Below are 25,156 nucleotides of genomic sequence, written 5' to 3'. Positions count from 1 at the left end.
GAATTACCTATACACACTTAATTTTCAGTACACGTTTTAATATATTATTCACCATATAGTATTATATCATTGCATATATTTCTGAAAAACGTCATGGCCTGATTGGGTAGCTGGTGAAATGTGCTAATGCAAATTCCAGCATTACTTGTGAAAACATCAGATTATAATATTTTCTTAAGTTTCTGAACATCTACTTTTCCATACACTTTGCATGTACATAGCTAATTGTGATCGTTACTGCAGGTGGATGGAAGCTGCTTTATCTAAACTCTACACATTTTTATTTGACCATGCAGTAACAACTTATAGTACCATAAATTACCATATAAGGATCTTGCTTGTACAATATGATATTTTTTCATGCGATGATATAATAATCTTATTGTCATCATAACATCATCATTAAGTATCCTTGTAGCTGAATGTTGAGACTATCCACCAGTGAAACACCAAATTAGGGTATTAATAAAATTAATGTGTTAATGGTGAGGAGTTGGTAACAACCTGGAATTTCATGGATCACTTCTGAAATTATTTCTGAAAGATGAAATATTGCCTGAAATGATACTAAGTTTGTGAAGCAGGAAGTTAGAAACTGTGACCGTGTTGAAAGTTTATCCCTACTTTTCCGTCTTCCTTGAGTTATTGCAGCCCGGCATCGTGATATGCACTCATTACTGAGTCTAGTGACCATGCACACAGCTATTAATTTATTAGTACATAACCATCCTGCAAGGAGGCTACAGGCCTACAGAAAGCTATAATGAGAACAACATAATACGTACAGTTTAGCAGAGTAGCGTTGACAGCGAGCTCAGCTCACAGGCAATAACTACTCAAGAGAATATACAGGTAGCTATAGCATCCTTACAAGTGATGGTGTTGATGAACGTGCAAATTAATAACGGACACTTCAGGAACCATAGTGGGTCTTGGTGTATGAGTCAGACCTGTTCTTTGTCCTCATTATGGAGGATTTTCTGAAGTGTCCCTAATTTGTTGAGAGAAGTTCCACTGCAAATCACATCAGCAGTGTATAGGGATGACACTTACAAAATGTCAACAGTTTGAATATAAATATAAAGTATATATAAAACTCTTGAGCACACACACACACACACACATACAGCAAATACAAACAATATGTGATGTACACACAACAACATATCCTAGTCTGTGATGATGATGATAGATGGAGAGGAGGAGTAGGTGGGGATTCCATAAAATGTGTTCCTGTATGGATAAATAGAAAAGTTATTACTGTGAAGAGAAATATTCTAGAAAAGTTAGTTACTAAACACTTAAGTCACTAAAAGTTTGGACACTAGACACACTCATGATTATACATACTCTACACTACTCGTGGGTCACTAAAAACTATGTGGGTCGTGGGTCACTAAAAACTATGTGGGAAAATCCCTACATTGGACATATTATTACTAATTCCAAAGTAAGGATTTTCCCACATTGCATTGTAATAGCATCATCATGCTTCCTGTTTCACTATTATTTTATCACAAGATTAATTTTTAATAGCTACATGTAGTAATTAGAACTGTATTACTTAACATTTAAACCTACAAAACTTCACAAAACACATGCACCTTGTCCACATAGGCCACTAAATGGCTAGTGGTGTTCATCAAATCATAACTTGTTCACTGAAGGTCATGGTGGCTAGCAATTTACATTCACAGAAAGCTGGAATCATAAACAACGAACAATATTTACTGATCAATGTTTCTTCCCTTATGTATGGTGTGTTGTTTAAACACGATGGTACAACTAATTCACGATGTGTTTTAAAGAAGGAAGATATAGTTGCCGGCTCATGCTTGAAACTCAATCATTTTCTATTATTCTCAAAACTATTATAGGGAGAGATGGACAAGAGTTTATCAAAGGGGGTGAGTACCCTGAGTATGTCATACTAACCTGGAATATAGTACTGTATGATAAAGTTGACCCGCTGAGTGAAACCTGGCTGTTTTTGCAAAATTCTATTTTACTATAAAATTGTATTGAAAAACTGGGTAAAAGTACAAGCGCTACAGAAAAATTTTACACACATTTCAATTGCTTTGTTATGTACCAAAACAAAGCTCAAATCAATAAATCATATATACCATCAGATTCTCCTGTTCATTGGGAATATGAAAATCTTTGTTTCATGTTTGTATAGTATACAGTATGCGAGTTGTGGGCACTTATTCACTATGTGGTAAAAATAAAGTTTACCATCGTCATTTAGATGCTGAAATGGCCATCTTATTTGTCCACATGGAGGCGTACACGGAAAACACTATAACTTGATTGATGTGCCAGTTCATGGTGAACAGACTGAGCCAAATCCCATCTTCGTAGCTTGTTTCAGTCGTGCGTTATGGTTGATTAAGTAAGTGCCTGTAATTTATTTGCTGTATTGTTGCTTTATAAATCGAGTTTATTCCTGTTCCAACTGTTTATCGCTATAACTCCAAGATTATTCTTCACAAAAGGCTGAAACTTTGGCTGTCCACTCCCTTTGTTACCACAGATAACAGAGAAGTAATAAAATGGAATTCGAGGAATGTGTGAAAATGGCCGGGTTTTGCTCAGCGGGTTACAAATTACAAAGCCTTATGCCACTACACACAATGGTCAACTATCAACGAGTCTTACCTATTAATTTAGTAGCTAAACTTCATCTTCAACAAGTAGCGTAGCCTACACTGACTCTCCTTGTAAATTAGGTACTCGCTCTGTGAGAAAGAGCTGTGACTGTAGGTTGCCATGGGGATGGGTTTGCCCTGAGGCACAGTGACTTGTTTGTTCTCCAATAAGATGGTTTTATCGTCCTTAGGATCTGTAGGCAAGCAGACACTGAAATAAATCCTTGCATACCTTCAGAGTGTTTGTTTTCAAAAATAAACAAGAGACAATAGATAGCTACAATACACATACAATACTAAACAGAATAGAAACAATTTTTGGTCATAAAAATAACTTTGTGGCTCACACAGCTTACCTGGTTCAGTTTGCCCCCGGGCTACAATAGAGTCGTGTCCATCAGGAGGTTTGGTGAGGGTGTGGTTATCCCTGTCAATGTGTTTTTCTCTGCCTAGGGCAACCTCCGCCAGAAACATCACCCCAATTGAGTCATTAGTCGTACCAACTGTAATTACATCATACTATAACACTATACACAATACACAAGTGTGAATGTATATCTTATCAAACTAAGAGATTCCTTACAAGTTGGTGACTCTTGCACAGTAAATTATTAGAAATTTAATTTGACACACTTAACATCACATAGCTACTTACCATAACCAGCTGATTTACTGTTCTCAGATGCAAAGTAAATTCCTTTGCCAACACGACCCCCAGAATGTGGCATGATGCGTAGACCACTCTTCAAAATGGCTGCCACCACAGCAACATTGGTGCCATGCCACAACAACCGTCGGTTCACCAGATGATCATGAGATGCAAACCTTGTGTTCTACACAGAATTATCCGTATTGTCAATGGTGTGCAGTAATTGGAATATCATACCGCTCCATTTCTGTCCACTTCCCATGCATCCAACAGTTGTACCTTCCGCCATGTTTTGTCCTCCGTGGCCTTGATATAGTTCTCTATGATCTGTTGAGAGGAAAATGATAGACACTTTATACTGTGATGTGTGCTACCTGGAGCACACAATTGCTGTTCATGTTCTCCTCTGATACATATAACATAAACACAAGTTACTGTTACATTGATAATCAGATCAGTATAACCCTATCTATCAGCTGCTGCTTTTGTACATAATATTCCAATGGGCAAAACAGTAAAAGATACACTTCTTTTTTAAACTTGTAATGGAGCTAAACCACAAGCTTCACACCTTAATTGTCATTTCTCTAATAAACTGAAAAGCATTATCTTGTTCTCTGAGGTATTAGCTCAATGTGAACATACTATATTAAACATGTTCCTTTGATAAATATAGTTCCTTTGATAATCAAATTCTAATAATTCTCATTGAATAGAAAAGTGGACTTTATCATCAGATTAGCTACATTACCTACCGTACGAGTTGGTCGATGACAACGGTGCACAGTGTTGTCCTGCCATGCTTGTGTGTGTGGATTGTGCCAGCCGTGATCAGGTCGTACTTTGCCAATCTGGACCTCAGATCAGGCTAGGCTACCCACTGAATTTAAGCATATCAACAAGTGGAGGAAAATAAACTAACAAGTTGTTAATTTAAAAGATTATTGAATATCAGCTATAAAATATTGACAAAATGTCTTGTTGGTGCAACACCACACACGCACATACACACATGTTCGTGCGCACACACATACAGTACACATGTACTCGCACGCGCACACACACACTACACACCTTATAATTCTCATCCTTTGTGTCAACATGACTCAATCTAGTTTGTAGTAGTTCATAGTTAATATCCAGGGGGTGTGGCACCTCCTCAAGCTATAATAAACAGCAATACAACACTTAACTGGTCACGTAGTAAATAAACATGAGAAACAGTAACTCAAAATGCAAAGAAAATCACTTCACAAAATAAACCATGGTTTATACCTCTTCTTTCTGACTTGCTTCTTGTTGATCCTTTTGCATTGATTGAGCTATTTCAATATCTCCCAACACCTGTGGTGGGGTAATCCCCTTATTATGTAATTAATGATGACATCACTGACCAATAACATGTCAAATTTCTTCCTTAATGTTTCCTCATCATCGATCACTGGGGGAACTTTACGACCAAAGTCATGAGGTATGATGGTATAGAAACGGGAGCTCAGCTCTGAAAGCTTCGCTCTGTTGGTTGATTTATTTGCTAACAATGCTTCAATCTCCTCCAACACCTAATAACGTTATCAACATCATGTGTACACCACATGTCACCACCTCAAATCCTTTAGCAATTTGTGACTTGCTCAACTTGCCCAGGGGCATCTTCTTTGTGTCTGTGAGTAGAAAACAACAACAAAGGACCAGTCATTAACAACATTTATTAGGGACTGAGGAACTGTTCATGGTTACACAAAGAAATTGCAGTGAGCATATGTAGTAAGTACGTGTGTGTATGTGTAGCGCATATGCGTGTGTGTGTGTGTCTCGTGTGTTTGTGTGCATGTGCGCGCACATGTGTGTACTGCGTAGTGAGAGTGTGTGTATGTGTAGCACGTATGCGTGTGCAGTGTGTGAATGCACGTGTATGCATGCGTGCATACGTGCGTGCGTCTGTGTGTGTGTAGCGTGAGTGCAGTGCTTACCCAGCTCCAGTTTCTGCATGGCATTATTGAACATGTCATTATCAAAGATCATCCTAACTAATTCTTGTGTTGGCTTATCTAGTGAACATGCCTTCACCTTCTTAGGAGGAGCATCAGGCTCATCTCCCTTGACAACAGCTCCTGCTTCCTGTGAGGTAACATGACATCATCATGGGGTAAACACACAGGAATCTATATAAGCTGGATGCAGATACCATCGGGAAATACATATGTTCTAGTGATTCGTGTACTAAATTTATAATGTCCTTATTATAGCAATGATTTGGGGTCCTAGCAAAAACACAAACCCTTCAGTGTGACTCAACAGATTAGCCATGATGATAGCAGAAAGACATAGCAAAACAAACAAAATAACAACAAGCTCAGTGCTGATTATTAATTAGGTGAATTACTAGTTGGAAACGTGAATAGTGAATTTCGTACTTGTATTTCAGTTACCAGGGGTTACACAATCTAGCCAATCAACTCACATCATCATCATCATCATCATCCATTTCTAACAAGGTGTACTTGCCAGGTGCTGGAACAAAATTGTCTCTGTTCTCCCATTTGTTCTTTGTCTTATCCGTGAATTTCTTCTTGAATTCCTTAGCTGCATCGTCCACACTACGGAAAGGACCCTTCATGGCGTTCTGACCTGTTTCTCCCTTTAGATAACAAAAGATAATTTATGCTCTTTAATTAGAAATAGACTAGGGGTGCATCAATATGAATTTTAGTTGATATTCCAAAAAGCCGATATATTATCAATCCGATATGGTGCATAGACCTTTTCTCTAACAAGTTACACTCTAAATTCAGTTATAAAGTAACAGTGCTGGAATCTATTCAACAGCCGACATTACATTAACAAATGTTACTAGGACATTACTACAGCAAAAGTGCCCATAAATAGATGTCTATGTATATCTGTATCTGCTGATTGTTCACATATGTTACCAATCCGATACCGATACGAAAAAACAAGGCCAATATAGCCGATAACCGATAGCTTATCCGATTATCGGTACACCTCTAAAATAGACTAAATCAATAAATGTAAACTGAACATATAAGAAATCTCTTATAAAGCAAGGACACAATAGTAGACACCACCATAATAAGAACAAAGATTTCAGTCTAACAGGTCTGGGGTCATACTTTAATTCTACAATATAATTACACAAATGGCAACAATTGAGAATTTTAAAATTTGACAACAAACTACCACAATGTGCATCAATCTTTAAAATTTTAACAAAATAAAATCATTACTATTTACACAGTAAATTAGACACATCATAAGTGCTCAATCCCACTAGGAAAGGGCCTACCACTACAGCCTATAGAGGTAATTAAAACTCTGATAAATGCAGAAGAAATCCCAGACACTGTGGCAACTTGATCCTCCAATCTAGGGATGTACCAAAGCCCTTTACACACCCCTAACACAACACACACTTACCACTCGGCCCCATCTGTTCCACACATAATACATCTGGAATGCTCCCTGTAACATTTGGATCAGGTAGTATTTGTTGTTGTTCTGTCCGATGTTAGTTTGGTTGAGCATACAGTCCCAGTCATCAACCACAGTGTAACCATGGGCACCAGGTACCATCTGGTCAACCTGTAGTGGATTATAATATTGTATGTCAAATACTATTAACTTACATAACACATACAAGCACACACATACACATGTATGCACCACAAAACATAGCCTTATCAATCAGTTAAAAAACAAGTCACCCTGTCAAGAGATCAGCTTGAAACAATTACCCTGTAGAGAGATATCAGAAGACACTAACACACTACTCAGGTTCTAGCAATCTAGAATAAGCAGATCCTGGAACAGGACGTTGAAACGTTGGCCTGGTCTTCCCAATTTATATAATATATATAATCAGCTGTGCTAGCTAGCTATTATTGTTGCAGTTTCAGGTAGTATGGCTGCTATTCGTGACCGTCTCAGCAAAAACCTGACCAGTTTGTACAAGCATGTGACATGTGTATTGAGAAAATGAAATTTAGAAAAAAAATGTGCACCCTACAAAGAAAAATACATAAGTTTTGATTGGGCCATTACTCAGAGAAGGAATACTCAAACTGATTAAAACTATATACCATCTTATTTGCCTGCTCATGAAGTGTCTGAAAATCTTCATTTTGTTTCTGTAGCCCCAACAGTATGCGTGCCACATGCATTTGTTTATGATGCAGTAAAACGTAACAAGATCGTCATCAATTCTTCAACTAAACCGTGTTCATACCCACATGCGTAAGTGACTACAGGGCTAAAACTATACCTTGAAAATCTATGGTGAACATTTTAAGCCAAATTCCAACGTTGTAGACTAACGCAAATGGAAGTTATGGCTGGGAATGTCAGCACCTGCACACTGAGGTTGCCGTACAGATTGATTTCCTTGCTCTTCTACTGTCTAGCACTATATTTTAAATACTACTCACCACAATACACTGAAACTTTGGTGATCCATTCCTTGGACACTGTCGATAAAGCTTTAAAAAATGCGAACAAGGTGGGTTTTGGCTTAGACGGTCACATTCAATTATTTTACACACTCACACAATTATACTAACTTTTGGTGTTCGTTTCTTCTGTTCTCCACTCTTCAACTTGGCCACAGCTTTATCATATTCACTACTACTACCAGCTGCCTCTTCTTCCTTATTAGGTTGAGCAGCTGCAGTCTTGCCATCATCAGCTGTTCACACAATAACAAAATGATATAGCAGGAGAGTGTTGGTAGATTGGTTAACCTCTCTATAGTACACTGTATTTCAGACACCTTAGAATCATGGCTATTAGTGAGGTGTCCTTATTTCAGGGGTCTACACTATTACAAATAGGATCATGGACAAGTGTCCTTATTATCAAGGTGTCCTTATTTCAGGGGTCTAAATGTGTACACTAATACAAATGGGATTATGGACAAGTGTCATGGTGTCCATTTTGAAGCTTCAACCGATTAACAAATACAATAAAAAATTATACAGTACTACCGTACTGTATATTAGGGAACATGGAGGTTTGTGTTTTTCTGGCCAAAAATATCACCCAAAAACAATACCTTCCTAGTACCTTGGCAGTATTGGTTAAGCATAACCAAGCCTGAAAGTGTCTTCAGTACGACCCAAAATCTTCCAATAAGTTGATAAAAATTCTAAAACTTTTACTGGAATTTTCTGCTGACTGACTGAACATGACCTACATACTGATGCCTTCAGACAAGCATAACTTAATAATGGCTAAGACTACAAGCTTGATTTTTTCACTGTTCAACATTGCTTCAGTCCAACTGGTGCCTTTTGGCATACCATGGTATGTACAATGCATGCTTCATGGACTTACCAGTGTCCTCAAGTGCACCGATACAAGTTCTAGCTGATATTCCGATAACCGATACAAAATAATATTATCAAGCCAATAAACAAAGCCGATCTGATATGCAGCATGGACATTTTCTCTAACAATTAGCACTCTAAATTTAGTTAATAAGTGACAGCATGGGACTGTGACATTACATAAACAGGCGTTGCTAGGATATTATTAGAGCACGAGTGCCCATAAAGAGATGTATATGCATATATATATATTAGGGCTGAGCGATACTGCCATTTTAGTATCATGATCGATACTAATGCCACTATTCACGATACTTACAAATAAGTCTGGTACTCCATAGTGGATTGCTCAGCATTACTTCAGGAAGTCCTTATAGGTGATAGGAAACAAGCCTGTTTACAGTAACAGTTATTGCACCATGGTTACGTTATGGTGTTCATACTTCTCTGCAGGGGTAACAAGGTTATCACTTACAAAGAGTACTGCATAACAAATGGATTTTAATGATAGTAATGCACAGGCGAGGTACCACGATAGTTAATAATGAAATATTGCGATATCAAAATTTCAAAATATCGCGCTATATTGCTATAAAGATAATATCACTCAGCCCTAATATATACCACTTTAGCGTGGGCATTCAAAGGCGCCACTCAGGGTTAAACTCACATATTCACTGGACAATATCTAGATATTACCCGGGCAATATCATGGGAATGCAGTTTGCTCATGGCTTTGATGCCCAACCAGTTCAAAGATACCTGTACGAAACGCTTTGACTCGTTTTATTGAGGCTCAAGGCTCAGTGTAGTTGCGAAGTTTATATGATTTGACAATAACTATACTACATTCTAAGACAACTGATCTGTAAAACAATTGCTTGGACGATGCGTGAATGCCTATTTCTACCCACTGCGTGGGGGACATGTCAGCCATTGAGCAGACCACGAAACAAGAAGAATATGACAACTAGGTGAGTAGCTTATAGTCCTAAGTACTTAACTTAATGTCTTACTGCCACAATAGCAAAGGTTTAATGTAGTATTAAAACTTCACACTCCAAAAATCGATATCGCACAATCGAAAGTTTCTGAAACATAATGACATAGGAATAATGTTCTGAGAGCTATTTGTCCATGTAATTGAAACAACAATCGATCATCAGATGCTAGTGTATAAAATAAATGGGGTGAATGATCTGTAGTTCTTTCACCTATCAGGTGAGTGTGCCCTGAGTAGTATATATCACTTATACCACGACTGTATTGGGATTTTGCTGATATATACACCTTACCCCTCAGGCCTGTGGCCCTCGGTATTCGGGTGTATATATCAGTAAAATTCCTCACAGCCTTGGTATAACTATTACCTGTATCTGCTGCTTGTTTACACGTCTTACTGATCCAATACCGATATGCAAAAACAAAGCCGATACAGCCGAACACCTCTACTTCTTTGTGTCCCATTCATCTTTGCTGACAATACAAGGTGTCAATTTGTGGTAGTGCCACATGATGACTTCCCTAAGTATGTTTGTAAGGGGAATCACCCGAGTTTTACGCAGTGACTGGATTGATTGCAGAGGTCCTTCGGTTGTAACACTGTGTAATGGGCTGAAAACAGGTGAAAATGAAGCATAGTGCATATGGCCACTTCGCTATTTCAGTAACTGATAGCTAGAGCACACGTTCAGACGAAAACAGTAACTCTGCAGGTACCATTCTTTCTTTTGATGAGGTATGTACAGGTTCACCAGTCATAATTATAAGTAAACAAACATGTATAAGAAAAAAATTTTGAATTTAAGTTTGGTTAGGGATCATAGAAAAAAGTAGGGAAACAAGGGAGGTCACCTACAACTGCAGATATACTATGGCGACCTCCACTAGTATATCTGCAGGTGTAAGCAACCTCCCTTGTTTCCCTACTTTTTTCTATAATCCCTAATTTTAAACTTTTCCTTATAGTGTAAATCGCCTATTATCAAATGGTACGTATTATCGAACTTAACACACTAGACAAGCTACTCAACATACCAAAACCAATAAACACTAACTAATTATAAAGACTTTTTGAGCTGTATGGACCACCAATACAACATTTACAACAGTTTTCTTCAGTGGTTTCTATTGGTAAAGGGCTCCAGAGGCTCTAGTGGATATGCAGTGGCACAAAGTGAGCAAAATTACAATTATTTTAACAAACGTCTATAACTTCTCACCACAACAACGCACGTACTTTCAGTTTGGGTCATTCAATAGAGGAGTCTTTTGTTCTCCCTGAGTACCAAGTTTTAAGTAAATCGAACCAGCAGGCCTCAAGTTATGAGCAAAACGGTAGCGCCTATAACAACCATGGTTTCAGTGTAACTTGAATAACTCGTGAACGACATATTCAATCTCCGTAAAATTTCTGTCACAGATTTTTATCCGGTAGTTGGATATCCCATAGAAACCTCAAAGTGACAGGGTAATTCCCTAGTGTATTATTCATTGGAATGTGCGAATTGTTCGAAAATTGGTCATTGAGTAAGTACGGCTGTTTGATAATACGTACCGGTGTTTGAGGAGTGGTAAATGATAGGCTCTACTGTTTCGTACATAACTCGCAATGTGTTGGTATGATTTACTTACAACTTGGTATTCAGAGAGACCAAAGGCTGCTAAGTTGAATAGTCCAAATTGGAAGCTGCGTTGTTGTGGTGAGGAATTATAATGATTATTGAAATGTGTTCGATAAATGGCGACTTACGCTACTTGTGTTATTAGCTTTTATCTCCACCCAAGTCGGCCATTCCTTCCAACAGACATATCAATTTTTTTTGTAACATATTGGCTGAAAGCAGATGTTACACATTTTAAGCTAGAAACTAGCTAAGAATGTTGCATTTTTGAGTCACATGAGCTACCTAATACCTAGTTAATTAATTTTAAAAATCTGCCTGTCCACTAATATTGGGATGATAAACTAATAAACAAGTTTGTGCGTTCACAGCTTTACAGTACAATAGAATGGAGAACTGGAAATTGAAGACTTATGAAGTTCTGGTACCAACTTGTGCTACAACCTTTTAGTGAACTAAGAAAAGAAAACCCTTAAACTGCACGGCATCTTGCTGAACACCACACACTTCACAGAATTCCTTCACACTATAAGAGTGAATAATTTTATGTTTAACTGCACGTCACAGGCTGGGTACCTGGAAAGTGATAAACTTACAATTTTAAATGAATTCTGCAGTTACCAAACACAATCAACACAAGCATTCATATCAAATATTCTACATCTTGCTGTAGTTTATATGTGTTGTTGAATTGTCAGGTCATAACCAAGTATCCACCTGATCACTTGGTGATGTACAATTAGCACCCTTACACACTACACGTGGTTTACACGTTCAACATACTTGAATCCACTTTCGCCTTTTTAGCTGATGGAGGTTGTCCTGAGTCTGTTTCATCGGAGCCCTTCAATGCACCTTCTAGTCTTGATACCAACTCAGCCTTTCTGCCCGTCGTGTCTAAGTTTCGTGCCAGCAGCTCTTTCCGTAATTCCGCCACAGTCATCTTGGCCGGTTCCTTAGCGCCTTGTTTACTAGCATCATCTGTAGATTCCTCATCAGCGACTTGTTTTCTCTTCCTAGCCGGCATTGTAGCAAATTAAATCTAACACGACCTCGTACAACTGTACAAAAAGGTTTAACTCTAATTAATTCACACAGGGCAAAAAAGGCGGGTTGCTATCATCACGTGTACTTCATAGTGCTCACATCACGATGCCGGGTCGCAAGAGGAAGCAAGAAGACACCACAGATGCTGGTGCTGCTGCTGCTGCATCAGCGCCAGCTAAAGAACCAGGGAAGATGACAGTGGCGGAACTGAAGAAAGAGCTTCAAGATCGCGGATTGGATACCAGTGGGAAGAAGGCGGAGCTAGTGGCACGATTGGAAGGCGCCACAAGTAGCTCGAAGAGCGGCACGGACAGCACTGACGCTGGTAAACCACCAAGGGCTAAGAAACAGAAGACTAGCTCAGGTACGTTGTGTGTGTGGCTTCATATATGTTATTCACACTTGAATACCAACCCCGGGGGTAGTTTGGGGGAGGGGAGGTGGATATTATTTCTATGAAGAAATGTTAAAGCATCTTTCCAACATGGCTAGGTATGCCAACATTGGTGTGCATGTGTACAACAAGGGGGTGTATGATCTGTGACTGCAGTCAAATGAAAATATCCATCAGGTTAATGGTCAAATTTTGACAATGATCAAAATTGAAAATCGATCTTGACTGGCTTTGACTGTAGTCGTAGATCATACATAGTACAGAGGCTAGGTTTGTACAAAACTGTTCTTTTTGAGACAACCCTTGCTACTGTGTGCTATTAGTAATCCCTTAATACTTTTAATGTCTTCACAGCTGCTGCCAGTGGAAAGGGTAAAGGCAAGAAGGCAGCTGCTGCTGCTGCAGATAGCAAAGCTACTGAGGATGTCTCTGATTTTGGGAAAGCTGTAGCTGCTCTTAAAAGTGAAGGAGGAAAGAAGAAGAAACGCAGCCCCAAGGTATCCAATGAGCTAGTCTTGCAAGCCAGTCAGTTTTGTGTGGACATGAAAAGACAGACAAAAAAAAACATCTGGTAACCTTTATCTGTATATTGTTGGTGCTGCTATATTCTTGCAGAGCAATCATATAATGACCCAACACATAGAGCTGCCCTTCTGTTTGGTAATAAAATTATATTCCTCTTGCCAACAAAATACTTGCAAAGAGTACCAGACAGATTTTACTTAGTGCTACCATGGGGGGAGGCCTAGATTTGAGTACATACATATGCTCTTAACTATCCCCAGTTTTTTTTTGTTTTTTTTTTGAGCAAGAAACTTTACTCACATGGTTTCGGTCCACCTAGTTGTTTAAATGGAGACCCAACTCTGCAGAGTACCAGTTGTACCATCAACAGGTACCTGGTGTTGGCCAGGGAAGCAAATGCCACAGTGTCCGTATCTCACGTGACGGGTGAAGGTCCAAATTCGGGTACCCACACCTTTACCTGCGAGACATGGCACAGCCTCCTGTGAGTTACTCCTGGCACTACCTCTCAGCATCTGAGTAGTGCACAGGTGAGGCATAACTCTGCTAACATGGTAGCTGGTAGCCCAAGTCTCTGATTGGCAGCATTTGTTGTGCATGTTAGTACAGGCTGGATCACACTTGTAATATGATATGTGGTAGGAATGTCAACTATTAATCATGTTGGTCAATAGTTTCCTAATAGAGAGGAAGGTCAAAAGTGGGATGGTCATTACAATTGATGTAACATAGCTACACAGAAGAAGGTCTTACCTGTTGAGAACAAGTAGAAGCTCTTGGGGACTTGAGACTTCACTACACACATATGCACGCTGACATCCTAATTCACATCTGAAGATTAACGTTTACAGTGTAATGGTTACCCACAGGTGGACCAGTATGTGTCTGCTGCTCATTTCTATGAAGTGGTTGATGACTGGGACTGTATGCTCAACCAAACTAACATCGGACATAACAACAACAAATACTATGTGATCCAAATGTTGAAGTCTCGTAATGGTACCTACAATGTCTGGAATAGGTGGGGACGTGTGGTAAGTGATGTATGTATATTGGTACTATGAGAAGTCCTTTTTTGCTTTCAGAGTCAATGTTGTTGTTGTAAATGAAACTCTACAGATCCTAACTATTGTGGCTCCTTGATTTTCATACATCTGAGTATTTAGTGCCAAGATTAGGATTTCCTGTATTTACAGTTTCTCTCTGGTCCTTGTTTTGAGATAGTTCTCTAAAGAGTGGTGCAGCACTGCTCTACTTTGTTCAAGGTTCCTTTGATGTGGTAAAAAAAATATATATATATATATATGATTTTGATGTTGACAGTTTTACTGCTGTACTTTATTTTGCTGGGGAGAAGAGTAGTCATGTAGACTTACAAGCCTCAACATACTTTCTGATCAGTAGAGAATAAAATGTGCTATAGGGAGAGATATTTTGTAAATATGTATGTATAGTCTGTAGGTAAAATGGTGGCTAAGTACTTGGATCAGATTGTGTGTTGGGTAAAAAGTTTTGCTTGCAGTGGCTCGAGTCTGCCATGTTTCCAATAATTTATTCTACGGTGGTATATGACCAGTACTTTTACAGGGTGAACCAGGCCAGACTGCCATGAAGGGTCCATTTGGATCTGTCGATGCTGCTACCAAAGAATTTCAAAAGAAATTCACGGACAAGACAAAGAACAAATGGGAAAACAGAGACAATTTTGTTCCAGCACCTGGCAAGTACACCTTGTTAGAAATGGACGATGATGATGACGATGTGAGTTGATTGGCTTGATTTTGTTGCCCTTGGTAACTATGTAATTTGAATAAGAAAATGTGTGTATGTAGTACAAGTGTTGTAGCTGATTAATGTGGACACTTGAGGACACCTACATAATCCAGACACTTAGTTAAGGTCCCAAAGTATCCCTTAGTACATAAACTGACCTTGATAATCAGAACACTATTGGTTGATCCCATATACAAGTTTCACTGCAATATTATGTGTTGTAGCTATGTGGACATGTACAGTGTGGGGTATAAAAGTGACTAGCAAAAGTTTATCAATAATTAATGTTGAATCTAATTGATTAGTGATGTGATTTTACATCACAGGAGGCCGGGACAGTAGTTGTTAAGAAAGATGAAACAGATTCTCGGCCCAAGAAGGTGAAGGCGTGCTCACTGGACAAGCCAACACAGGATCTAGTCAAAATGATCTTTGATAATGACATGTTTAATAATGCCATGCAGAAACTGGAACTGGGTGAGTTTTCTGTGAGTGCAACAAGTGTGTGCTGCATCCATACACTGTACCTGTCAAGGCCATCTCACAATGATGCACTGTAGCTTTTCCTATGTAGAGTCCTTGACTTGGTGTGCTACTTACAAAACCAAAACTTTGAATACCATTTAAGATAAGTTTGACAATAAAATATTCATCCACAAGAGCATTCAAAATTTGTTCTCACAACTTTGGGTTGACCAGTACAGAATTTTTAAACGAGACAGATCTCATTGATGATGAAAGGAACAGTCACAATTATTAAAACCTCCAGCTGTAACACTGGATGGTAACTTGTAAAACACATCTGGTATACTAGTCTCTTCTGTCCAGTGTCACATCATGCCAACCATTCAGTGGTATGTTGAATGACTTCAGGTCAGCATTCACAGCATATCTCCATAGTTGCTTTAAGGTCTAGCCTTTACGAGCTCCTCAAACAATGCCTTTTTGGTTGTCGATTATTGTCCACTGTTCTAACCACTTCATCTTGCACATACACACATACACACTGTATATACATGCTACTAGTGATGCCATGATATATCGTATATCATGATAGAAGCATTTCATGATAATCGTGATAGAGAAAAAAAGCTATATCATGATATAATAAACACAAATTATTTAGTGAAAAGTGACTGATATTTGCAAAATATGAGGATATTTTTCCAGCAACATGTGGTGATGCATAAACAACAAGTGTCAACTTCGTCAAATCATTACAATTGAATAAAACTTGTCCTATGAAAACATTAACATACTCAATTCATTTATTATGTCCTGACTAAGTCCCATGATATCGTGATTATTGTGATCATAGATACTAGAATACATAATGGATTGGAAACACAATACATTTTACGGTTACGGGCTCGATACGGTCACGTGATGACATTTACGGGGCACAGCAGAATTTTAAATAGGCACAATACATTTTTGTCGAATTTGCCCAGAGTTTTCTCGAAAACAGGTATCTTGTTCAATTCGTTCATACTTTTTTTAGCACTCTCGAAGGTATGAACTTTTCTTTAGTGTAGCATGTATCGCTAGACTCCTTTTCACAAAGCCAGGAAAACCCCCACAGCCACTACTGTCATGTAGCCATTCTTTCGCTTCGCTTACGGAAAGTAACTGCTGTACAGTGCTAAAAATAATTATTTTGCACTCATTACGATGTGGCGAAACTGTTCAGCACTTCTAAAACTTTGTATGTAATACCCCCTATGCACTAAAACCCCCACACTAGTTTTTGAACACAAATTTCGCGTTCCTTTCTTCACACCTTCGGTTGTATGAAACGACTAACCTTCAGTCACAAACCAATAAATAGCTGAATCCTTTAGCAATGATTTAACGCTTTATAAAACCTGTAATAGTAGTCTCAGTGTTAAGAACAACTGCAGTTTGTACATTGGTAACGTTGCCATAAATCACGTGACCGTATCGAGCCCGTAACCGTAAAATATATTGCGTTTCCAATCCATTATGTATTCTAGTATCTATGTTGTGATATTAAAAGTTTCATATTATGACATCACTACTTAATGCTACATACTATATGAAAAGATTCTGATAGTTATTTTCTACTCATAGACACAAAGAAGATGCCCCTGGGCAAGTTAAGCAAGTCACAAATTGCTAAAGGATTTGAGGTGATGACATGTGGTATACACATGATGTTGATAATGTTATTAGGTGCTAGAGGAGATTGAGGAATTGTTTGCTAAGAAATCAGCCAACAGAGCAAAACTTTCAGAGCTGAGCTCCCGTTTCTATACCATCATACCTCATGACTTTGGTCGTAAAGTTCCCCCAGTGATCGATAATGAGGAAACATTAAGGAAGAAATTTGACATGTTATTGGTCAGTGATGTCATCTTTAATTACATAATAAGGGGATTACCCCACCACAGGTATTGGGAGATATTGAAATAGCTCAGTCAATGCAGAAGGACCAGCAAGAAGCCAGTCAATCACAGAAGGTGTGTTGCTATAGTTACATTGTATTACATACAATATAGTTACTAAAAATGACCTCACAGTGTCTATCCTGAGAACGTGGTATATTTCCTATGATGGTATGTACGCAATATATGCTGTGACTGAACCTTGGATACTTAAAAGTTAGCACCAATTTATAAAATCCTGATAGGTAACTATCATCTTAAAAATGGCTGAAAATTCTTTCAAATGTAGATTTGCCTTACAACACGCTCGATCGTGCTACAGTGCTTGGATAAAGCCTAGAATAATATCCGTTAACCGCAGAGTAGCATGGTCCAAACTGTATATTCATAGGATATTTCGTTTATGAGATATATACGTTTGAATGCATGCGTGTAACAAGAGCCACTATAGTGGCTTTCACGTTTAACGGAACACTTTTTTTTTATTAACTTGGGGGCCAAAGGGTAAAGGCAAATCTACATTTGAAAGAATTTTCAGCCATTTTTAAGATGATAGTCATGATGATACTACCTGTCACAAAGGAGAGACGGAATATATAAGGGTAGTAAAAGTTATATGATGTAGATCTATCCTTCGTGAGTAGTTTAATGCAAACCACGAAGGAATAGGTGGTCCCTACATGGAGTAACTGGAGTCCAAGTTTGTATGTCAAAACGCAAATTTTTCGTTAAATAACTTTCGTGTTTAAGAATCAAAGCCACTATTGTGGCGTTCGGGGCCAAAGGGTTAAGGTCCTAAATCAGTCATTTTACCTGTATAGTTTAATAGTCAGGTGCAGCACCAGCACTTTAACACTATTATGATCGAACATGCTCCAATGGAGCAGTCAAATAGTTTATTTTGTACTTAAATTTTTGAAACATTAAGTCCGATTATAGAGTATCGTATTATTCAATAATATTGATGACTGGGCCTGCGAAAATAGGGCATGTGAACACATGATGTTTGCCAAACTTCCATCACTCATAACTTTTTGTACCATTATGCTATAGCAATGCAATTTTTAGCTCTTAGTAGCTATTTACTTGGCTTTATGATACAAGATTCAGAATTCAAATATTCTGTTTCAGTACTGAGGTGTGACTGTAGAAGAATAATGGGATGTACTTTATGCCCACATGCCCTATTTTCGTAGGCCCGGTCACACTGTTTTTTCACAATACACTATAGTTATTTTTTCTGCACCACCCAGCCCTAAATACATAGTGTATGTCAGAGACAGACAGATGTTCTCTTTTTGTATGGCAAATAGTCACTATGCTAACTCAGTAATTTAAGCTGCCATCTGCATTTTAATATTTTATATATCAAGTACAGCTATGTACCATACACCCAATCATACAGTACGATAGTGCTGTATAGTAGGGACCACAAAGGAGTAAGCGTGGCCCACGAATAAACATCACCCAAAAACCAGCCTCAATTTTCCCTGACAATGATGAGATAGTAGTATTGGTTAGGTAAAACTAAGCCCAAACAAGCTTTCAGATCAACCTGAAATGCTTTTAACAAGTTGCTATGGATTTTTTTACGAAAGAAATTAAAAAGAACTTACTACTGACTGACTGATGCCTTCAGGCAAGCGTAACTCAATAACGGCTAAGGCTACGTATGGGCTTGATTTTTTCACTGTTTGATGTCACTTCGGCCAGAGAAGTGCCTTTTGGCATACCACAGTATGTACAATGCATTTTCATGGACTTACCAGTGTTCTCCTTTGTGTCCCATTCATCTTGGCTGACAGCAAAAGGTGTCGATTTGGCGGTAGCTAGCACATGATGGCTTCCCTTCATAACAGAAATCGTCCGTATTTTCATAGTGGCTACTTTGATTGCAAAAGTGCTTTTCGAACAGTTCTTGATTTGTTATGCTGTGTAACGGGTTGAACATAGCTGACAATGAAGCGTAATGGATACTTCACTTTTCAGACAATAATTGGTAATTGGGGTGCGTGGCGCCATTTCTTTCTTTTGATGCGGTGTGCGTGGGTTCAGTCATAATAATTTTTTATTTTACAAACAAGTACACAAAAAATTGGAATTTTCAACTAGAGTAGGGACCATAACACATCGATAAAAAGTACTGAACAAGTTGGAGTAGTGCACGATATTAAATCACAGTAATACAATAAGAAGTGTTATATCCCTACTGTGCTCAAAATACCATAATGGAAATGCACAGTAGGGATATAACACTTCTTATTGTTTTACTGTGATTTAATATCGTTCACTACTCCAACTTGTTTCAGTACTTTTTATTGATGTGCTACGGTTCCTACTCTAGTTGAATTCCATTTTTTTGTGTACTTGTATTATTGTGATACACAATATATCAATAGATTGCTGTCTCTTGAGTAGTTGTGATATGGTAATGTACAGTACGTACCGCTCAAACGTAACATCATCTTGCGAGAGTGTGAGCAATTTAAAAACTTGCTAATTAAAGGGCATGACACCTGTTTCGCTTATGAGTATTCATCCCGTTTCAGTTGGGATGAATACTCACAAGTGAAATGGGTGCCATGCCATTTAATTAGCGAGTTTTTTAATCACTTACACTCTCACAAGACGACGTTGCGATTGAGCGGTACTGTATCTATATATTAATTGTCCCATCTCTACTGAATGCATACAATGTTATCACTTTCCTATCCCTCACTACTGTAGCTGGAGGAGATTCCTCACCCATTGGACAACCATTACCAGATGTTACAGACTAAACTAGCTCATATCAAGCCATCTGAAAGCACTCATAAGGTGAGCCAGTAACACTAGAGCCACTGGAATGGTGATTGAGACTTGATCTATGTATTACGTTTGCTTGTTGACATAAACATGAAAGCATTAGTATTTGTATACATCTTCTGTAGGTATGAGTAATAGGCCATGTCAACTTGATTAGATCCAACCGGCCCACTTTTTTCTGTAGATTGAAAAATTAATGTAACTTAAGGTAAAATGCATGCAATGGCTGCACACCAGCAAGTGCCACACAAGTACCCATTAATGTGAAGGTGACAATCATTAACTCTACTTTAACTTGATTAGTTGTTTCATAGATGAAAATTGGGTAGGTAATAAACCGTCAACGTATAAGTATGGGTACGGTGTGGTCTCGATGAAGCAGATTTTCAAGTTGGCTGGCTTAGTCAGAGGACCTTTTGCACAGTGATCTAGGCAGGTCTTGTTAATGTACTTACATCATTTAGATCATTGATAACTACGTCAAGGCCACAGAGAGCACTTGGAGGAAGACACAACTCATAGATGTATGGGAGGTGGACAGGAGTGGAGAAGTTAGCTGTATCCTATTATATTAGAGCATCTCCCTCATGTTCTTCTAATAGGACAAGAGATTCTCAGCACATGATAGTTTGGATAACCGACGGTTGTTGTGGCATGGCACCAATGTTGCTGTGGTGGCGGCCATTTTGAAGAGTGGTCTACGCATCATGCCACATTCTGGGGGTCGTGTGGGCAAAGGAATTTACTTTGCATCTGAGAATAGTAAATCAGCTGGTTATGGTGAGTACGTGATGTTATATTATCTGTCACCAAATAAATCCATTTCTTGTGTAGTACGAACTACCAACGACGCCATTGGGATAATGTTTCTAGCTGAAGTAGCTTTAGGTAAAGAACATGGCATTGACCGAGATGATAGTAGGCTGACAAAACCACCTGGTGGATATGACTCCGTTGTTGCTAGGGGCAGGACTGAGCCAGGTGAGTAATGTATTGTTCTGTTTAACAGGTTGTGGATCAAGTACTAAAGAACTGAAAGCATCGAGATACTCTAATAGAGTGGTCAAACAGTCTAATATGTGACCCGCTAATCAAAACCAGACTAGTTTGCATTTTTCTTGAATTACTTTTTATGACCTCTTGCTGTCTAGAGGGGAGAACCAATGAGCTGTTAAAATTTTCAGCTAGTGTAACATGATACATATCTCTCAATATCGCCCAGCACTATCAGTGTTCAATTACTTTTTAGTCTGAATATATACAGTAACATTTTTTTGAAGGTAGTGGTTACACTGTACACAAACCTTTACTTTAGCCAGTATAGTAGAATAAATTGTGTTTGTATCACATAAGTATCTTCCGACTCTCTTTATTACAATTTTGTATGTGCAGATCCCAAACATGATACCTCTATTACCCTGGACAAGAAGACGGTGGCTGTTCCTCAGGGTAAACCAATCAGTACATCACATAGCAACAGCAGCTTCTCTCAGAGCGAGTACCTGGTATACAAGGAGAGTCAGTGTAGGATACGCTACATGTTGAAGTTGAAGTTTGGTTACTAACTAACAACAGGTATGTGTGTTCTATTAGAGTATTTGACATTTTGTTTTTCTTTTTTCAGATTTATCCACTGCCTTAGGAAATTTTTAGCAATATTATATTGACCATTTTATTTTGAAATATAAAGTGTGTTTAGTTTTATGCAGTTATAGAGTATATACAATTAATCTGACAAATGAATGTGTTACAATATAGCACTTTGATGTAATGCAATAAGCCAACAGAATTAGTATCACTCTTGTATGTCAAGGCCCCTCAGATCTGTAATACTAATTTTATTGGCTAAAATGGTATGGTGTGATTCTATTGGAAGCATATACCAGTGCATCTGATTTGGCAGCCATAGTGATATGCTTCGGCGTAACAAAATCTGGTTAGGCAATGATTAAGTGTTGTCAGATTAGGACAGCTGGCTATGGTATTCAAGACAGTAGCTCTCACATTGTAAACATGAGAAAAATATAGTGTATTATTAATTTGTGAAAGCTTGCAAGGCAGAAAGAAAATTGTAATCATGGTTAGAATTTAGTTTATATAGCTATCATTATAATTAAGTAACTGACTAGCTATTACTCTGACTTCTGTATAGGAATGTGGTATGAAATTTCATCAGTAGGACCATCCTAAAAGTGAATGATAAACAGTCACTGTAAGACATAATGATTGTTGGTGAACAAGCCTCTAGTTTGGCTTATGGTGTCCACAGTCTTACGATTTGTCTTATTCATAAATACATAAAGAGTCACAGTTGGGTTGAAATCTGCCAACCATTCATTTATATATAGGCTGAATATTGCACAAAATATATTGGTAGATCTCGTTTTTTCCCTGCATGTCGCAGCACTTGCAGTAGAATAATACTCATGATTGTACAATATTATTATTAGACTATTTACTTGCTTTGTAAAGATTAATTGAATGCTAATAACAATAAAGTATTAACTAGCTTCTGGCATAGTTACCACAGTGTATCCATTGAATCCAGCATTAATTCTACAAAAGAATAACCTAATAGAATTCTCCATTGTAAGCAAGGCCAGCCAGGCTGTGTGCACAGTGTATGCAGTTGCACGTGCGTTTAAGTGCATGCACGTATCCATGTGCCTTTAATTGGAATTTAAAAATTGGCTGGAATATATGCAGAAAAGGGCTGTACGGAACAGCTATGAAAGTTAGATAATTCGTCACAGTATTTTTCTGAACTCAATTGGTTGCCATTTAGGAAGCTATGTATTGTCAATGCCACCACTGTAAATGCATTCCCACCATTGTCATCTCCAATTAAATTTGGTCATTGTCATTCTCAATAAAATGACACCAGATCTAGAGTCAAAGATTATTTCATTAACCCTGAAAGATTCACCTCACTTTCTCTCAAAAATACTTCTGTGCAAGAGTTTCCCATTGGTGGAATGCTATACCATCCACTTTTCATCTGATCATCCAATAGCTACCAACAATTCCATCATGATTACCATTCTTATTGACTTAATGATTGATGATTTGGGTTGTAATAATTATTAATTTTGTTTTTGCATTAATTTTACTTACTTAGTTTTTTTTTTCTATTTTGTGACTAACTATGTGTTGTTATCACTCCTGCAAGGAAGTACGGTTTAGCCGATTGCAGGAGTTAAAACAATAAATCAAATAATCAAATCAAAAGAAGGGTGTGACCACGCCATGATAATTATAGTAAAGTGGAAGCCTATTCTACTGTATAGCCAAAATATTTCAAAGGGGAAAATTTTCTGCTGATTTTAATTTGCAGTTTTGGAGGTACCAACAAAACCTTTGTCCTAGATCTCCATATAGCCTAATACATTTTGGAAGTGTTTGCAAATCATCAAAAAAATTACATTGCCTTTAATGTAGGGAAGATATGCATGAGTAAAATTACTAATAACAACACACACAAGAGAATGTACATAACAATGAAGTGATTCAGTTAAATGAACTAACTCTACCCTCTGCACACACAAGGTCAATAGCTGCAGACTCTGAGGCCAAAGCAGTGGTAGGTAGATCTAGAATCTCTCAAACAAGCTAGTGATGGCTGCACAGATTAGGGAAAAAACTTAGTTTACATCTTAGCCAGTACAGGGTCTGGCTGTAAGACTGTCCATTTTTTTCTGACGCTATTAGAGCGGCTATTCTCTTGTACACCACTAATGCGGCCAAAGGACCCATGCCTCCAGTGCATGAAAAGACTAAAGGAGAAAATGTCCCATGTTCTACTTCATGGATTGTCTCTTCATCTTCATATTTTCTCTTCTTCTCTGGCTCCGCACACCTGTAACACTAGGGTAAAGATACTGAACAGTGTGTGGGAGCAAAAGGATTAAACACTTTGACATAAAATTCTGACCACGACACCACGTTCCCAAAAACCATTGGTAACAACATCAAGACAGGCCCATCTTTTAACATTAGCCGATCTATGCTGAAAAAGATTCCCCTGATAAAGGTTTGTAGAGATGGTTCAACTTCAACACTATGACACGGCCAACAATTAATACCTTGTTTCCTGTCACCCGCCTGCATCTAGTTTTGTCACCAGCATTGTTAATTATTATTATTATTGTAATTGGCATTTATAAATAATTAAACTGAAATATGGAAATTGTTTGTAATTTGTGTGCCTCCAGGATTTGTCTATGAAGTTAGCATATTTAAACACACAAATAATGATTATTTAACAAGCAAGGCCAATCATTTTGCAGGCCTACACGTACAGATGGTTCATTTCTCTTCACTGAGGCAGCCAGCTGGCTAGTATATGATGCTTGTTTTTACAGTGTTCTCGTTTTCAAAACTAAAGTTATTCTATACTCTACCATTTTATATCTCATGATCTATAATATATTATACTCTATCAATTTAAAATTTGGGGAGGTTAATTGTGAGATCCACACCTACAAACAAAGTTAAATTGAGAAATGACATTAATTGAATTTGTTGTTTTCCCACAAATTATTTATGTGATTGCCCAGAAGGGGCAACTGTTGCCCCCTCTCATAGACAATGTATGGAAAAACGACAAACTTTAAAATGTTATATCTCATGACATATAGCTAATGCTATCCTTTTAGAATTTGCTATAGACATTTGCCCCTACAAATATTGTAAAATTCAGGTTGCTAGGGACAACTTTTGTTATTACGAAATTTATCCATTGGAGGGAACAACAAGGGAAACAGTGCATGGTGGTCGCCAGCCATATCAAAGGCACAATTAAGGCATCACAAAAGGCACCACGATCGCGAAAGGCACATTGTTCAACCTCAAAAAATTTGCCCCTTAAAATATTTTGGCTATACAGTAGTCCTGATCCTATATCCGAGGTCCTATCTGCTTATCAATAGATGAATTTCATAA

The 25,156-nt window shown here is 38.0% G+C and overlaps 2 protein-coding genes across 2 annotated transcripts; one reads left to right on the top strand and one right to left on the bottom strand.

Annotated features, from left to right (window-relative positions):
• Positions 1–1,066: 1,066 nt before the first annotated feature.
• On the bottom strand, positions 1,067–12,367 carry LOC136252436 (protein mono-ADP-ribosyltransferase PARP3-like). Its single transcript, XM_066044864.1, has 14 exons — positions 12,050–12,367; positions 7,878–8,002; positions 6,739–6,903; positions 5,765–5,941; positions 5,274–5,421; positions 4,906–4,964; positions 4,695–4,862; positions 4,576–4,644; positions 4,375–4,464; positions 3,538–3,627; positions 3,307–3,484; positions 3,008–3,154; positions 2,662–2,845; positions 1,067–1,233 (listed from the first exon to the last, which is right to left on the bottom strand). Exons 1-13 carry the CDS (start codon positions 12,291–12,293, stop codon positions 2,670–2,672), a joined length of 1,836 nt encoding a protein of 611 aa, XP_065900936.1. The 5' UTR covers positions 12,294–12,367; the 3' UTR covers positions 1,067–1,233; positions 2,662–2,669.
• On the top strand, positions 12,350–21,958 carry LOC136252435 (protein mono-ADP-ribosyltransferase PARP3-like). The gene is made up of 14 exons (XM_066044863.1): positions 12,350–12,677; positions 13,062–13,204; positions 14,102–14,266; positions 14,820–14,993; positions 15,332–15,482; positions 17,097–17,155; positions 17,199–17,366; positions 17,417–17,485; positions 20,138–20,227; positions 20,680–20,766; positions 20,818–20,995; positions 21,050–21,196; positions 21,608–21,790; positions 21,840–21,958. The coding sequence occupies exons 1-13, from the start codon at positions 12,419–12,421 to the stop codon at positions 21,778–21,780; spliced, it is 1,863 nt and encodes a 620-aa protein (XP_065900935.1). The 5' UTR covers positions 12,350–12,418; the 3' UTR covers positions 21,781–21,790; positions 21,840–21,958.
• Positions 21,959–25,156: the final 3,198 nt, after the last annotated feature.

The sequence above is a fragment of the Dysidea avara genome, chromosome 4, assembly GCF_963678975.1.
Source record: "Dysidea avara chromosome 4, odDysAvar1.4, whole genome shotgun sequence".
In the NCBI taxonomy this organism is placed as follows: Eukaryota; Metazoa; Porifera; class Demospongiae; order Dictyoceratida; family Dysideidae; genus Dysidea; species Dysidea avara.
Note: the sequence above shows the minus strand (reverse complement) of the source record. Positions and strands in the feature narration are given on the sequence as shown.